Source organism: Leuciscus leuciscus (genome assembly GCF_965113295.1).
Source record: "Leuciscus leuciscus genome assembly, chromosome: 1".
NCBI lineage: Eukaryota > Metazoa > Chordata > Actinopteri > Cypriniformes > Leuciscidae > Leuciscus > Leuciscus leuciscus.
In genome coordinates, this window is record NC_138725.1 from 66,199,473 (window position 1) to 66,214,553 (window position 15,081).

The 15,081-nt window shown below is 38.1% G+C and overlaps 1 protein-coding gene and 2 long non-coding RNA genes across 6 annotated transcripts; all 3 read right to left on the reverse strand.

The window, feature by feature from the left end:
- Positions 1 to 2,670: 2,670 nt before the first annotated feature.
- LOC309477158 lies at positions 2,671 to 5,797 on the reverse strand. 3 transcript variants are annotated; one of them, XR_014198551.1, is made up of 4 exons: positions 5,733 to 5,797; positions 5,356 to 5,508; positions 4,061 to 4,257; positions 2,671 to 3,868 (listed from the first exon to the last, which is right to left on the reverse strand). It is a non-coding gene; the product is annotated as an uncharacterized lncRNA (long non-coding RNA). The 3 variants fall into 3 exon arrangements; XR_014198552.1 differs by lacking the exon at positions 5,733 to 5,797 and having other exon boundaries at positions 5,356 to 5,631; XR_014198553.1 differs by lacking the exon at positions 5,733 to 5,797 and having other exon boundaries at positions 4,061 to 4,263; positions 5,356 to 5,631.
- Positions 5,798 to 6,524: 727 nt separating this feature from the next.
- On the reverse strand, positions 6,525 to 9,932 carry LOC309476658 (uncharacterized protein). 2 transcript variants are annotated; one of them, XM_082139793.1, is made up of 10 exons: positions 9,793 to 9,932; positions 9,293 to 9,473; positions 8,615 to 8,847; positions 8,345 to 8,523; positions 8,164 to 8,257; positions 7,663 to 8,006; positions 7,332 to 7,449; positions 7,165 to 7,256; positions 6,940 to 7,057; positions 6,525 to 6,662 (listed from the first exon to the last, which is right to left on the reverse strand). In XM_082139793.1, exons 2-6 carry the CDS (start codon positions 9,387 to 9,389, stop codon positions 7,722 to 7,724), a joined length of 888 nt encoding a protein of 295 aa, XP_081995919.1. In that variant the 5' UTR covers positions 9,390 to 9,473; positions 9,793 to 9,932; the 3' UTR covers positions 6,525 to 6,662; positions 6,940 to 7,057; positions 7,165 to 7,256; positions 7,332 to 7,449; positions 7,663 to 7,721. The 2 variants fall into 2 exon arrangements, with proteins under 2 accessions (XP_081995919.1, XP_081995920.1); XM_082139794.1 differs by having other exon boundaries at positions 8,130 to 8,257; positions 9,793 to 9,926.
- A 591-nt stretch (positions 9,933 to 10,523) lies between these two features.
- On the reverse strand, positions 10,524 to 13,126 carry LOC309481425. Its single transcript, XR_014200011.1, has 3 exons — positions 11,970 to 13,126; positions 11,003 to 11,092; positions 10,524 to 10,641 (listed from the first exon to the last, which is right to left on the reverse strand). It is a non-coding gene; the product is annotated as an uncharacterized lncRNA (long non-coding RNA).
- Between the last annotated feature and the right edge of the window lie 1,955 nt (positions 13,127 to 15,081).

The following is a 15,081-nucleotide window of genomic DNA, read 5'->3' on the forward strand; positions in this document are numbered from 1 at the left end:
CCCTTCAGTGCCGGCCCGAGCCTTTTGGGGGCCCTAAGCAGAATTTGATTTGGGGGCCCCCTCCCACCACGCAGAGTCACCTGTGCTTGACGATTATTTACACAATGTCACGCTATAATGTTACATTATAAATGAATACAATGAGGTTATGTATTAATACAAAATAAATACTTAATAAAAAAATAGATACTTACAAAAGTTTTTACTTTTTCTTTACTCTTTTACTAACTCTTGGAAACTTCTGAAAACAAACTGTCACAAAACATATTAAAAAAATTATTTGCAAAATATCCTCCAACGTTTTGCAACACTTTGCAGTTTGAATGATGTCTTGTATGAACATGACGGAGTATGTTTTTATGTTTCCACTGTTCGATCGCGCCCACGACTCACACACACACACACACACACACACACACACAAACACACACACAACATATTCCAGCTTTGTAATCTTCCATTGTGATGTTTCCAAGCACATTTTTGCGCGTGTGAAGAGGATGATTTTTTTCCGTCGATATTGGAACGTGAGTGAAGTACAAAGCCTATGATAAAGAATAGTTTACCATCCAAATCCATCGCGAATGTTGAAACATTTTGATTCTAATGAGAGAGATACGTGAGCCCAACGCCACTTACTTTCACTTTCGCTTTAAATTATTTCGTTTTGGCTTGTTTATAGTTATTTTTTTATTCTTGTTCTGTTCTGAATATCATTACATTTAAAAGATAAATCATTGATCAAATCTAATTTTTGTGACATGGCTTAACATTACATTACCGTGACTTTGCGCACAAATTGTCTATGCACGCGAGGTTATGCGCATGACTCAAACACTGGCAGACACAGCAGCAGTTGTAGGCAGGTATATTGATCATGAAATCAGAATTTTCTTGTCTTGAATTATTAATCCTTTCATTCATTTATATCACTTGTTTAAGTTAATTAATATGTAAAAAAAAAAAAAAAAAAAAAAAAAAACTTGATTGGGGGCCCCCTGGTGGCGAGGGGGCCCCAAGCAGCCGCTTAGTTCGCTTATGCCTCGGGCCGGCCCTGGGTCCCTTAAACTATAGACTTCAATGACCCCTATTTGTTTGAACGTTGAAGACAAACTCAAACACAAAACCAGTTCCTATTTAATTTCTGGAAGCTGGGATAAATAGGCAAGCACTGTTACTACATTCAAATATCAAATACTGACATTAAAAAGAATACATGAAAATAACATTTCTCCAGAGAAGTCATTCAACTCATTTGATATTTAGAATGAAAAATATTGATTAATACCTTGATTATAATCACTCATTACATATACATTGAAGCAGCAGTGGATTCCAATCCACCCCCTTCACTAGTAATGGTTGTGCGTGAAAATCCCAGTAACTGAGCAGATTGTGAAATACTCAGACCGGCCCGTCTGGCACCAACAACCATGCCACGCTCAAAATTGCTTAAATCACCTTTCTTTCCCATATTCTGACATTCAGTTTGGAGTTCAGGAGATTGTCTTGACCAGGACCACACCCCTAAATGCATTGAAGCAACTGCCATGTGATTGGTTGATTAGATAATTGCATTAATGAGAAATTGAACAGGTGTTCCTAATAATCCTTTAGGTGAGTGTATAGTAAAGCTACAATTTTATAACCCTAAAACTGACCCTACTCTGGAAACTGGAAGAACTTCAAGTATGGACGCTGATTTGAACGCTTAGTAACAAGTTCAATGGCACGTCTCTACAGGGGGGAGCGTGCCTATGTTCCCACAGCCCTATGTTCCCAGAGCCCCAAGTGCCCACAGCTCTTTGTTCCCACAGAGGGTTAGGGTTACCCTAACCCTAAACCTAACCCTAACTAGCTGTAGCAGTGTAGAATAGCTGTAGTGTAGACTAGCTGTAGTAGTATAGACTAGCTGTTGAAATTATAGGGAAATGTATGAACACAATACTCAGTTTTGAAAATGTCCTAATGTGGGATCATAGAGTTCCTGACAGATTTCTCCTGACCTTTTGGTGACTTGGCGCTTCTTGCTTACAGTAACTGTTTGGGGGACAGGGGAGGGTTAAATGTGGTAAGAAAATTACTTGACTTAGAGTTTCATTTTGAGAAAAATCTTTGAAATTTTAAAAATATTGAGAGAACATAGGACTGTAGGAACATATGGTTGTGGGAACATAGAACCTAATTTTCAAAATTTTCAGTAAAAAAAAATTCTCAGAAATGTGGGAACATAGGGCCGTGGTAACATAGAGCTGTGGGAACAGAGGGATGACCCCAACTAGGGAGCTGGCACAAATCTCATCTGAGACTGCTTGTCTCTTAGCCCTTTCCCTTTCTCCTCCCTCTCTCATCTTATCCGTTTCATCGATCTGTTGAAGGTTCTGATTGCTGTGTGATCAGTTTTGACTCTTTGTGTAGTGCTTTCTAAATTACAACATTGTGTAGGCAATGATAAATGGATAATGTGTGTAAAGTTTTGCAGTGAAAGTTTAACAAATCTGACTCATGTGTCAAAACTGGGGAGTAGTGTTTATAGTTTGGGGAAAAGGGTGTGCTTTTTGATAAACGGTGTTGTGTTTTTGAAATTTGAGTTCAAATCCATAGTTACAGTGTTTCAGCAATCGAGAAAAACTGTAACATATACACCTAACAGATACACATTACTTATTATGATAGATCTTGTTTAATTACAAACAAGGTTGATTGTTTGAAAATAAGTAAAAAGACATGCATTAAAGTAATTAATTAATAATGCAGTTTGATGTTAAACAGAGTTTAAACTGTTAAACAGTTTATCTGTAAACAAGATTCCACAGTGTGATGTTTTTTTTAATCAACTATACAAATACAAAATATTGTTTTTCAATAAAGTATGAAAAAGTAAAAACAAAATATTCATCTTTTGTCTTTCACAACAATACCAGTAAAAATACACCAAATGCATATTTGTCAAACAAGCCATAAGGCTGTATTTAAAAACATTGGAATGTGAGGTTATTAAGTTTACTTGCAAAAAGCTCCAGCAGAACAAAGAATTAAGTCATCTGTCAACTGTAATAATATACAATATAAATTAGAATCGTAAAATAAAAAACTGTGTATTTTTCTGTTACATACTATAATGCATCTTTGCAGTAATATAAAGTTACACAAGTTATATACACTCAATTAAGTAGTGATCCATATAGGCAGCCTCCTCTGGGGAAAAACAAAATGTCATAGACTGACACAGACACTGCTGCTGCACCACAGAATAAGTGAATATTGAGAAATGCAATCAAGAATGAGTTTTTACATTAAGGCCTAAATGTGATGATAGAGGAATTGTCATGAGGTCACCAAAGTCATCATGTGCTTACAAGATTTCATGGCAATCTGCCCAATTAGACAATATTCAATTTGACATTCTGGTCTAATGATTGTGCTACAGGGAATGTCATAAGGTCAACATGACATGATTCATTGCTCAGCAAATTACAGAAATCGGTTCATAACATTTGTTGTATGCAAGTCAAAAGTTTGGCCTAACGTTGGTGCAAAAGGAAAGGTCACAGGGTCACCACAATTAAGGGGAGTCTCTCTTAAAAGAGTATACACTACCCTAATATCATATGAGCCCAGTAATTACATCTGGTAATATCATACATGCAAAGTTTACATTTTTGGATAAGATTGGTGCACCTATACTGAGAGGTTTGTGCATTTTCAATGAACTGTGCAATGTGCTTACTAAATTGCTTGGAAAATCTAAATACACAGTTTGAATTTTTAACAAGATTTTGATGTGGTTAATCAATCAGCATACTAATAATACACAGATATAGGGCAAGTCCATTTCCTTCAACATAGTCCTTCGTGCAGCTTCCATCTGGGGAAATACAGAAAAACAAAAAAGCAAGAATTAGGATAAGAGGGTGAATTTCAGCTGTTTTAGAATAAGTAAGGTGTGTAAAGCATTAATAAAACACACAAATAAATTATTAAGAATAACAGTAACAGGGGGTTATTCCAAAAAACAAACAAACAAACATAATAATAATAATAATAATAAATAAATTACCTAAATTGTGTTTTCCTCTTCATCCTCACTGGTGTCTGGACTACTGAGGCCACTTTGATCTTCCTCTTCAACATGTAGAAGGACAGAGGCCTCAGGACCTAAGGCAGTCTTGTACTGTTGGAGGACCACTTGGAACCTTTCTGACACCTCTGACAGTCTTCTTCTCAAGAGACAGCAAAGTCCCTCATTTCCCTGGTCTACGTCTCAAAATACAAACGAGATTACATTAAAGACAAACTATATTAAAGGTTGTATCAGTGATTTCAGGCCCAAACATAAAAGATCACATTCATCTAATCTTTCCTAATGATCCGCTAGCATAAGCAAGCCGTCAAAAAACGCGTCTCTGTAGGCAGCCTAGGCTCTGAGATCTGCACACAAAAACAATTGCACTCACCACCACTCAAAACCAAAACAAATAGTGTTCCAACCAATCACCGACAGGGGTGGGTGTTGTGAGGTTTTCGCGTGCAGCCGTCATAGGCAGCCTTGCACGAGCGCAAAACCTCACAACACCCGCCGTGATTGGTTTTGAGTGGTGGTGAGTGCAATTGTTTTTGTGTGCAGATCTCAGAGCCTAGGCTGCCTACAGAGACACGTTTTTTGACGGCTTGCTTATGCTAGCGGATCATTAGGAAAGATTAGATGAATGTGATCTTTTATGTTTGGGCCAAATAACTTAAATGGAGTAAAAAGATATCACCAATTCAAATCTACATAGCAGGATAATTGGCATTTTTATGTGTATCGCTGACATGGGACCAGGCTAGCTTCTGTATAAAACAACTTAAGGCAACATGGCTCACTGAGGTGACTTTATGGAGGGAGGCCCAAAGCAGCATATATATGTCTGATAGCTGTTTTAAGTTAACAGTTTTCTTCTTCACTACAGTTGTGCTGAAGTAACACATTTTGTTACTTGCTGACCAGCAAGGTTTTCTATGTTGACTGGAGGAGATAATAATAAGATTAATCTTGATGTTATGCTAACCCCATGTAACACACCAGGACACAAATTCCAATGTTCAAATTCTTTTGTTCATTTCCGCTTTCCAGTAACAGACATAGTACAACAAATCTGCACATCTTTCAAGCAAATGTGAATCTGTATAGCCTTACTGACTTGTTACCATAGCTACAGTAACAACTTTAATCCCCATTTTTTATGTATATCCCAAAGGACCACGGCAAAGAGAGCCATAACCGTTCTACTCCATCCAAGTTCTGTGACTGATGTGTTTTTTTGTATGTTTTTTTTAAACACATTAGATGGACAGGGTTTTAATTAAACTTACCCTCCTCAGCCAACTTGTTCTTGAGAACCATTGCCAGGCTCTGCAACCACGTGCAGTGTTGTGCCATCTCCAACACCAAAACGCTTGTTTCCTCATGCAGTCGCCTTGTTAACATCACTTGGTCGTGCACTCGTTTCTTGATCGAAATGTTTGCTAAGAATCAATAACAGTTATATGTATACATGAGACAATCTTGCATAATCACTAAAACATTGACTTTTTTTTTTATCAATTGATACATAAGAAAACTGAAAATACACCATTAAACTAAATTAATATTACAACACTCAATATGTAACATGCATGCCTTAGTTCAGTATACTCTATAAAGCAGAACTGTAAATAAATTCCTGTGAAGCATCTTAAAACAGACATACCACTGCCATGAACCTCCCACGGCCATATTTGAGACACAGTACTCTCTCCAATTAGGGAATGCTCCACCACAGCTACGTCAATGGTTGTTGCCGATTCTAGTACAAGATCATTGTATTTCTGTTACTGTATCTCCTGAAGAATGAGTTTTTTGTCTTCTGCCAGCTTCCTTCGAAGGCGATGGTGAAACTCGCTGCTGTGTAGAAAGACATGAAGTACAGAGGCAGAGGTTTTTGACAGAACTCTTCAACAAGAAAAAAATTATAGCACCAAAAAATTGAAAAGCAAAGCTGCAGTTATTGAAGTATGTGAATATTATAATGTAGACTGACATGGGAAACAAATTGTCCAGTGTGTAACATTTTGGGGGGAATCTATTTGCAGGAATAACTAACACACACACACTTTTCATGATTGCCTGAAAATAATAATTGTGCATTAATTAATTTAGAATTGGCAGCTTTTTTTATCTAAATACGTTCCCCTTTCACGGAGGCCGCTATGTTGCACCTCCATGTTCCTACAGTAGCCCACAACGGACAAACAAACACTGGATTTAGATAGTACCTCTCACATTTTCTCGTCGGCTACCGTAGCTTGGAAAGATAGAGGTGAGGGAAGCTGGTTGCAATCGTCAAACCTCAGTGATAGATACCACTAAATCCTACCACTAATACAGACTGGTCATTTAAAGAACAGAATTCAATGATTGAGCTGAACTGTGCTACTACATTATTTGCTAATTCCATGTTGGTGGAGTAGGATGCATACAGTAGCCTGAATTTATCAACCTATTATATTATATAGTTATACCATTCTGACGGTAGAGGGTTCGCTTCCGGTGCCTCACACTAAGGTAGAGAGCCCCTCAATTGATTGCTGAAGTCCTCTGTGTGTGGTGCCTTGACTGGCACGAGATGTATCAGGTGTCTCTGTAGAAGATATAGTGAAAGCAAATTCACTGTTAAAACAACACAGAACCGTTTCTCTGCTTGAATTTCATGTAAAACCTTTTAATCCAACTTATTTAAAAACTTTGTATGTGCACTTCCTGCAGGGAACTGGGAATATACTAATAAACCTGACATAAATGTGGCATCACATTAGATGATGATCCGCCTACAATTTTTTGCTGCTCTTTAATATCAAACATAAAATTTTGATTGTAGAAAGGGATGTTTGTTGTTTCTTTTATCTGGTCATGCTTACCACCAGCTGCCCATTCCTTTACATCAGATAGCCACTGTGACACCACTTCATCTGTGCAATCTAGCTCTGTTTTTAGGTCAGCTAGCCTTGCAGTCTCATCATGGAGTCTCTGACAAGTCTGATGAACAGTGTTATACAATAATCAGGATTAAAACTTTGTATGATTAACAACAGGCCAAGTAAACACAACAAAAGGACACACAAAACAATTAATATGAGACTTACCTTCACATATCTTGTGGAAAGTGCCTGATGTAAAGAGAGATTTTTTTTCTCGTTCCACCCCATTGCATGCAATGTAAGCATGTCCACCCGTGCTGTTGAAAGCAAATAATGAGGTTACGATGATCAATCTAAAAAAAGTATACACGAATATTGCAAACTCCGGTCACCTGCTTTGGACATATATTTGGTCGTCAGGGCACAACGTGAGAGGTAACTGTTCACTTGCTCCACCTCCTCACCAGCGGTTGTCCCTGCTCCTTCCTGGTTCCTGCCACTCCAATTAATCTGTTAGTAAAGGGTGGAAGAAATTCAATTAAATGTTATTTATATAGCCCAATATCACAAACCACAATTTGCACCAAAGGGCATTACATTCCATGCAAGAAATGGTTATGCAAAAAGACAAGATAATATAGTGTAGCTTAACTTATATTTCATATTATTAATGTGCTTGTAAATATTACAAATGTACATATGATGCCAAAATATTATACACACCTCACACTTAGTAGCATGGGCTCGAGCATGCATTACACTGAGAAAGGGTTTCATAGTGGTCAGTTCCTGAAGAGCAGGAAGGACACTAGCAACTTTCTCCAGGTATGGCCAGTATTTGCATGCCACGTCCATTGCGAAGAATTGTGCCTTGGCTGGCATGAGCTCCCTTTGAAGGTACAGAGGGTAGGCAAATATCTCCCCCTGTACATATTAAGGGCTTTCAAAAGGAACCCATGGCGACACACAGCAACCTCCATCCCCTCTTCATCCAATTTTGAAGCCCTCCTTGAAGTTTCCCTCGCTGCTGTCCACTGGGAGTCCCCACATGTGCCTCTTCCCTGTGTCTATGACACACAAAACAAACACGACAAATCAAATAAAAGCAATGGCGTCATTCAATATATGGCATTTATTCTCTCAATTTGATTTTGTAATTGGTAGGCAGGAGTAATTGAAGTGGGGGTTACGTTTATTATTGTAACAACTATTTTGTCAACTTGCATTTCTCACTGCTTTCTGTATGGTGTCGACAAATCTAGACACCGCACTGTCTTCAGCCACAAAGAGCCCCTCAAAAAAGCCAGGATCATCAGAGCTGAGGAAGAAAGAAAAATAGAAAATCCATTCATGAAATATATGAAGTAAGAAAATGAATCAATAAAAAGACTGGAAGAAAGATCACCTTCCGTTTCGGCGAAAGCGATATAGCTTTCTGTTTCCATCTGCTGAAACAGCCAACATTTCCGGCGTGCAGGCTGGGCAAGTGAAAGGAGCACTACAGCAGAGCTGGTCTTCCTCAAATGATGCATACGAAAGCTCTAAGAAGCTGCGCTGCAGTGCATCGCCGTTGATAGGTCCAGACTGGAAAATATATAGAATGAAATAGTATTTTGATATTGTCTGCTTATGGATTTTTTTTTTTATATAAAATGGTAATAACATTTACACTTACTCTTCCTCCACACTTAGTGCGATGCTCCAGCAGTTTTGCGAAGGCTTGTCTGGAGAATCCCGGAGAGATGATCTTGAGTTCCTGAAGGGAGCTCAAGAGGTCCAGTGTATAAAGTGTGGAATTGGTGACGGAGGCTGGCCAATATCCACTTCTTAGGAGGTCTTTTAAGTCAGGGGTCCACTGCTGCTGGCATGTTTGACATTCATACAGTGGCTGATGCAAGTCAAAACGCCCTTGGAACAAAAAAAAAAATAATTAAAAATATAATTCACATTTACCACATACTTAATTTTACAACACTTAGTTCATTATGCACATTGTGAATGGTTGAGAGACATTGCACAAATTCCTATAATCCCACATTTATATTTTCAAATTCACTAAATTCCACACTGCTGTGTTGATTGGACATTATGCTGGAAAGATGCTAATCATTTTTTTCTTTGCAGAGGACAAAAAACCCCAAAAACATCTGTCTTTGTTTCAGTTAATTACAATACCATGTGCTATTCCATATGTTCTGTCACTTCTGCAATTGTAAGCACAATGCCACAGCACACTAGTGTGAAAAACATCAAATCTACAATATATATATATATATATATATATATATATATATATATATATATATATATATATATATATATATATATATATATATATATATATTTTTTTTACCATTGATGGTAATTAAAATCACTGGTTTGCCTGGTAACACAGTGAAGTTTGTGCCTCCACAGGAGCAGTCTGGCACCTTCACAGTTGGCAAACGCATTCCCTGTTGTGGAGTGGATGTGTTTTGTGATGCAATACATCACAGTCCCCACAGAACCACTCCTCAGGAAGACACTCTCTGCACCTAAGGAGAAAATAAAACAATATTATAATATAATACATTATTTCAGGTGAATAACTTATATAAACTACTGTACACTCTATTTAAGCTATTTCACTTTTACTAGGTTCGATTTTATTGTAAAGGATTGCATAGTGGCTCAGTGTTTAGCATTGTCACCTCACAGCAAGAAGGTCCTAGATTTACTTTTCTCATTAATGTGTTTTTCATCTGGGTATCTAAGTCTTCTCCCATCCCAAAAGACATGTATCTTAGCCTATGAAGCAGGGCACTCAGCAAACCCACCCTGGGTAATTGAAGTTTGGTATTAATGAAAACCAACCTAATAACAGCAGGCTCGTTGCAAAGGCAACACAGGGGATGACCAACAGCCTCTTTTGAAATAAGGCATTTTAGGTGGTATGGTCTTGCTTCCTTCCAGTGCTCTGAGGCTTTCTGCTGCCGAAAAGACCATGATGATGCAGAGCTACTTTGAGGCTGAGCAGCAGGAGGACATGACGCCAAAATATCAGAGAGCCTCTCCATATTTTTTTCTGTAAAGAAAATCCAAAAATAAAGCAGTAAGGGATAATTTAGATAAGGAACAATTAAAAGTCAACTGATCAGTATTAGAATGAACACTTTTTTTATACTGTACATGCATAAATTCATCACTGTGAATTACCAAATTACATTTACATTTTGAGGATTTAGTTTTGTTGAGGTTGCAGTAAGTGGAACCTCCACACTGGATGACAGGGAGCACTCAACCGTGGGGTATGTGGCTGTAAAACAGCACATAGAAGAATAAGAAAAAAGTTAGGCTATCACACTCTATTCTTGTTCTTCTTTTCAAACTATATACTAAACAATTTATGAAATCAGACATTTTTTTGTTAAGTACTTGGAAATATCTTCTACAATAGCGTCACTGAAAGGTTTATCTACTTTTTAATGTCTTTTTAGATATTTGAATATTTTAAACTCTCAATAAACAATTACAGTGTTCTAATTTGAGTTGGTCCAACATTGTCATAGTAAATTCCTACAAATGTCAAATAATTCAGATATAATCTGTGGCGGAGGCTTGGCGTCGCCCTCCTCGCCTCCCCCTCGGCTTACCACGTCCTACAGAGTCCCTTTTAGAGGTGTGTGGAGGGTCTCGTATACGTTTCCTCTCATCAGCTGCTCTCTGTGTATTGGAGTGAATATTTCTTGTAAGACTGATGTTGATAAAAGTAAGGTAACCAAAAGGCAGGTAACTTGTGAAAGGAAAACACAACATAGGGTGTTAGTAAGGTGTTGAACAGCTTAAATGAGCCTTGGAATAGATTCTCCAAGTATCTGTAACTCAGAGGGATGGAACTGCATATACTATTATTATTATTATTATATTCCCTTATTAACACATGTCACAGAGCATGGCAGGATGCATCATGCAATATACCTGTATTAAATCTTCTGCACTCATCATTCTTACATATTCCTCATCACATTTTACTTTAATTTGTTATGTTTGTTATAAAATGATTGAGGTGTACAAAAACTCTAACCTTGGCTTCAGCTAGAATGTGTTCATGTTTCAGCTCCAGAGCCATGCGTCTCCCCTCTTGGTAGTGGGGATCCTTTGAATCAAGTTTATGCTTGGTGGCCATTGCAATGCAGTCAGATACAGACAGACAGACAGACAGACAGACAGATACAAACAGACAGTCAGGGATGGGCAGTATTTCAGATACATGTATTTAAAATACGTATTTGAAATACAAAATACTATTTTGTATTTTAAAGCCTTTGGAAAAAATCAAATGTAATTTGTATTTAAATACATTTAAGATGAGTATTTTTGTATTTTCAAAATACATAAAATACTTTTTGCCAGTCAACCTCTTTATCAGGGTATTGATTTTGTGCATCAACTAGTTCAGACATTCACTAGCTCAGCATTAGATCAGTGATTTTTTGTTTGTTTTGGAATAAGGTGAGAATGTCATGATCAATTCTACTTGTTGATTAAAGTTAAAATAGTGCATTATTCACTTCAGTTAACGTGAAAGAATAAAAGAGCAGAGACAAGTGGGAAAATAGCGTAAGCCAATCAGTCTTGACCGGTTGTTTATTTTGATCAACTAGCTTGTCAAATGTGTTTAAAGCATTACTGCATGTTAGGGCTGGGTGATATGACACTACGGGCCCTATCTTGCACCCAGCACAATTGACTTTGTACACCGATGCATGTATCATTCCTATTTTGCACCCGCGCTCAGTAGCCTGGCTAACGTCAGACCAAGTCTCAAATGGGAACCACATGTTCATTTTCTCGTATTTGAGGTGTGGTTTACGAATGCCCAGAGCCGTTTATTGGGCGCTATGAATGTCTATCAAATGCGCCTGTACGTAGCTCATAGCCAATCGTTTCAATTATACCAGATGACATATGTAGAGTGACAGAAATTCGACGAGGAAAAAGACGATGGGTCAAATATTTATTTGTACACGATGGCGTTTAGCGAATATTACCGTTTGTGCAAGATAAACATGAGGGTAGAGGTAACGTCGAGTCTGATGCCATGTTGGATCCATAGATATAAACAAACTGCTTCGGTGTCGTCATCGTCTTGCTGCTCCCTCCCCGTTCTGTGATTGGTTCCCTTTTTCAGGGGAAAATCTGGTCCATGGTGTCCAGGCTGCCTTGCAGCGTGAATAAAATCGCGCTGCGAGCAAGGCAGCATCGGGAAACCCAGGCTACGCACTCAGTGGACTTCAGGGGAAATCATTGTTGTGTCCATGAAGATGTGAAAAAATAGGCATAAATCTAGCTTACACATTTACCCAAATTATCATACGCCTGTTTAACCGAAGCTAATCTGGGTGTGTTTCTCCATCCCCAATGTCACTTCTCTGTGTTTTACGGCCCTGACGAGAACGTCGCTCTCCTCGGCTGTGAACCGCTCCTGGCGTGCGTCTAGCAAATCCGCCGTTATAATAGCAAATCCGCCATGGAACAAGCGCGCCTGCTCTTAAAGGGAATGTGAGATGACGCTCTGATTAATTATTTATTTTTAAAAAATCAAAAGAGTTTGAAATTCAGTCTATGCTGTGGAATCAAAACTGATATGGAGAATTGTGAAACCATGATATTGTTACAGTGAAGTAAAATTGAGATTTTGGTCATATCGCCCATCCATATTCTTTGCTAATTAGCAGAAAAGGTTCCCACAGTTTTACATACAGTATGAATTTTTTAATAGTGTTCACCACAAGTAATAGACTACATTGTAACCAGAAATAAGTATATAAATGGCTGCTATTTTGCATAAGTTTATTTGTAATTGCCAGAAAGAAAGAAAGAAAGAAAGAAAGAAAGAAAGAGAGGGCAGAGATGAGGTTAGGAATGATAAGCCAGTAGGCCTATGTAGTTTCTTCATTCACTGTGACCTATCCCTGCACTGGATGGCCAATTTCACAAGTATTTTGTGTATTTTCAAAATACAAAATACTGTATTTGTATTTAAATACATTTTTTCACACAGTATTTTGTATTTGTATTTAAATACATTTTTCCACACAGTATTTTGTACTTGTATTTTAAATACATTTCCATGTATTTATGCCCATCTCTGCAGACAGTCAGATACAGACAGACAGACAGACAGACAGACAGATAGATACAAACAGACAGACTGACAAAGATGGGTAAGACAGACAAGTAGACAAAGACAGACAGGGAGGAAAGAAAGAGCAATAGATAAAGACTGTGAGATAGATAAAGATTGAGGATGAAAGAGAGTAACAGAGAGGATGTAAGATATAGAAAATAATGAAGAGATAGAGGTTGGCTCTTAAAAAGTGCCTTTGGGTTTTGAAAATCAGGTTCGGATAGGTTCGACAGGTGATGTTTGACAGGATCTGCAGGGAGAACAACAGAAAATGTTAATTATGTAGTGTTATGTTGATATAAGATTTAAAAAGTGTACTCTAATAGTGAGTGATTCCCATTTTCTTGTAAATTCTTAGGATAAATAAATACAGATTCACGTTGTTCCTATTTCCTGTGCTACTGTTAAAAGTCGCGTAACATTTTTTTTTTTAATGGCGTGTATGTGTCTAGGGTTCGCCATCCCAGATATAAAGGCAGCGTTATGTGCAGTAACGTTATAACGTTAGATCAAGTGATAATATTGTTATTACTGACACATTACAGTGACGTTGTGTGTGAACCACGATGATCGAGAGAAAATTACATCTAGATGTCCCCAATTAAAGTTACTATTCCCCCAATAAATTCTCAATAAGCATTTACACGTCAAAAAAACAAAAAAAAACATGTTGATATATATATATATATATCAACATGTTTTTTTTTTATATACCTATATATACATATATACATCTAGAACCTATATCTAGGCTTAGAACATGTTTTTGTTTTTATAAACTCGTAATTTTATTAATTTTGGACGTGTAAATAATGCTTATGAATTCATCTTGCTTATTAGGCTGTTGTAAGCGACTTACCGTGGTGGAATCGCGCTGGGCAATGGTTTCTGCGATGGTCACACACGCAGTGACGTGTTGCACAAAATTGCGCCAAAATATCAATCATAATTAAAAAGTACAGTCTTGAAGACTTCCGGTCGGAACATCGTCCAAGATGGTCGCATAGTGAGAGAGCTCTCGGTTGAGCCAGTGCAATTAGATAAATTCCCCAATACAAAACAAATAAATAATTTCATAAAAAACACAGACAAGGGGACAAGAACCATAATACCACTTAGAGTAATAAAAATCGTCTGAAGACAAGAGGTGAGAAAGACGGGGCGCAGCAACATTAACGTTAGCAGTAACAGGTTTAAGCTAGCAAACAACGTGGAGAAATGGCCGACTTGGAACTGATTCTGCGAGAACTAAAGGATTTTTGCCAGGAAAATAAAGATCAATTAGAGAAAATAAAAGAAGAAATTGTGAAGGTGAATACCAGACTGGACGAAGCAGAAGGGCGAATTGAGAAAGCAGAGGAGAGGATCCAAAACACAGAGGAAGTCATCACTGCTATGCTAAAGCTACACACCAAGCCTGATGACAAACTGCTGGATCTGGAAAGTCGCTCCAGACGTGATAACATACGGATATATGGGGTACCGGAGGGAACAGAAAAAGAATCAACAACGATGGTCTCATTTGTGGAAAATTTACTCCAAGAAGGTCTCGAGTTAACTGATGACATGCCCGACCTGCATATTGAAAGGGCTCATCGGTCGTTGGGACCGCAGCCACCGGCGGACGCGCCGCCACGTTCCATCATAATTAAGTTTTTAAGTTTCAAAACAAAAGAGTCATTACTCCGCAAGGCATGGCAGAGGAAGGGGTTTACCTGGCAAGAAAATCATATAAACCTGGACCACGACTATCCACCTCTGATACTCAAACAACGAAGAGAATATTCGGAGATCCGCAAAGTGCTGAAGGAAAAGAAAGTTCAATTCCAGACCCTCTTCCCAGCCAGGCTGCGCGTGAGACACGACGACGGAACCAAAACCTACGATACTGTAGAGGAGGCTTCAGAGGACCTGCGGAGAAGAGGTTACACGGTAACAACAACCACCAGACCGCCGGAGACACTCATGGAACA

Coding starts and splice junctions, on each gene's coding strand:
- LOC309476658 (XM_082139793.1), bottom strand. CDS start 9,389: ATGCGTTTGCCAACTGTGAAGGTGCCAGACTGCTCCTGTGGAGGCACA. Junction 8,258..8,344: donor CGCTTTCGCCGAAACGGAAG/GTGATCTTTCTT, acceptor TTTCTTCCTCAG/CTCTGATGATCCTGGCTTTT. Junction 8,007..8,163: donor TACAGAAAGCAGTGAGAAAT/GCAAGTTGACAA, acceptor TGTGTGTCATAG/ACACAGGGAAGAGGCACATG.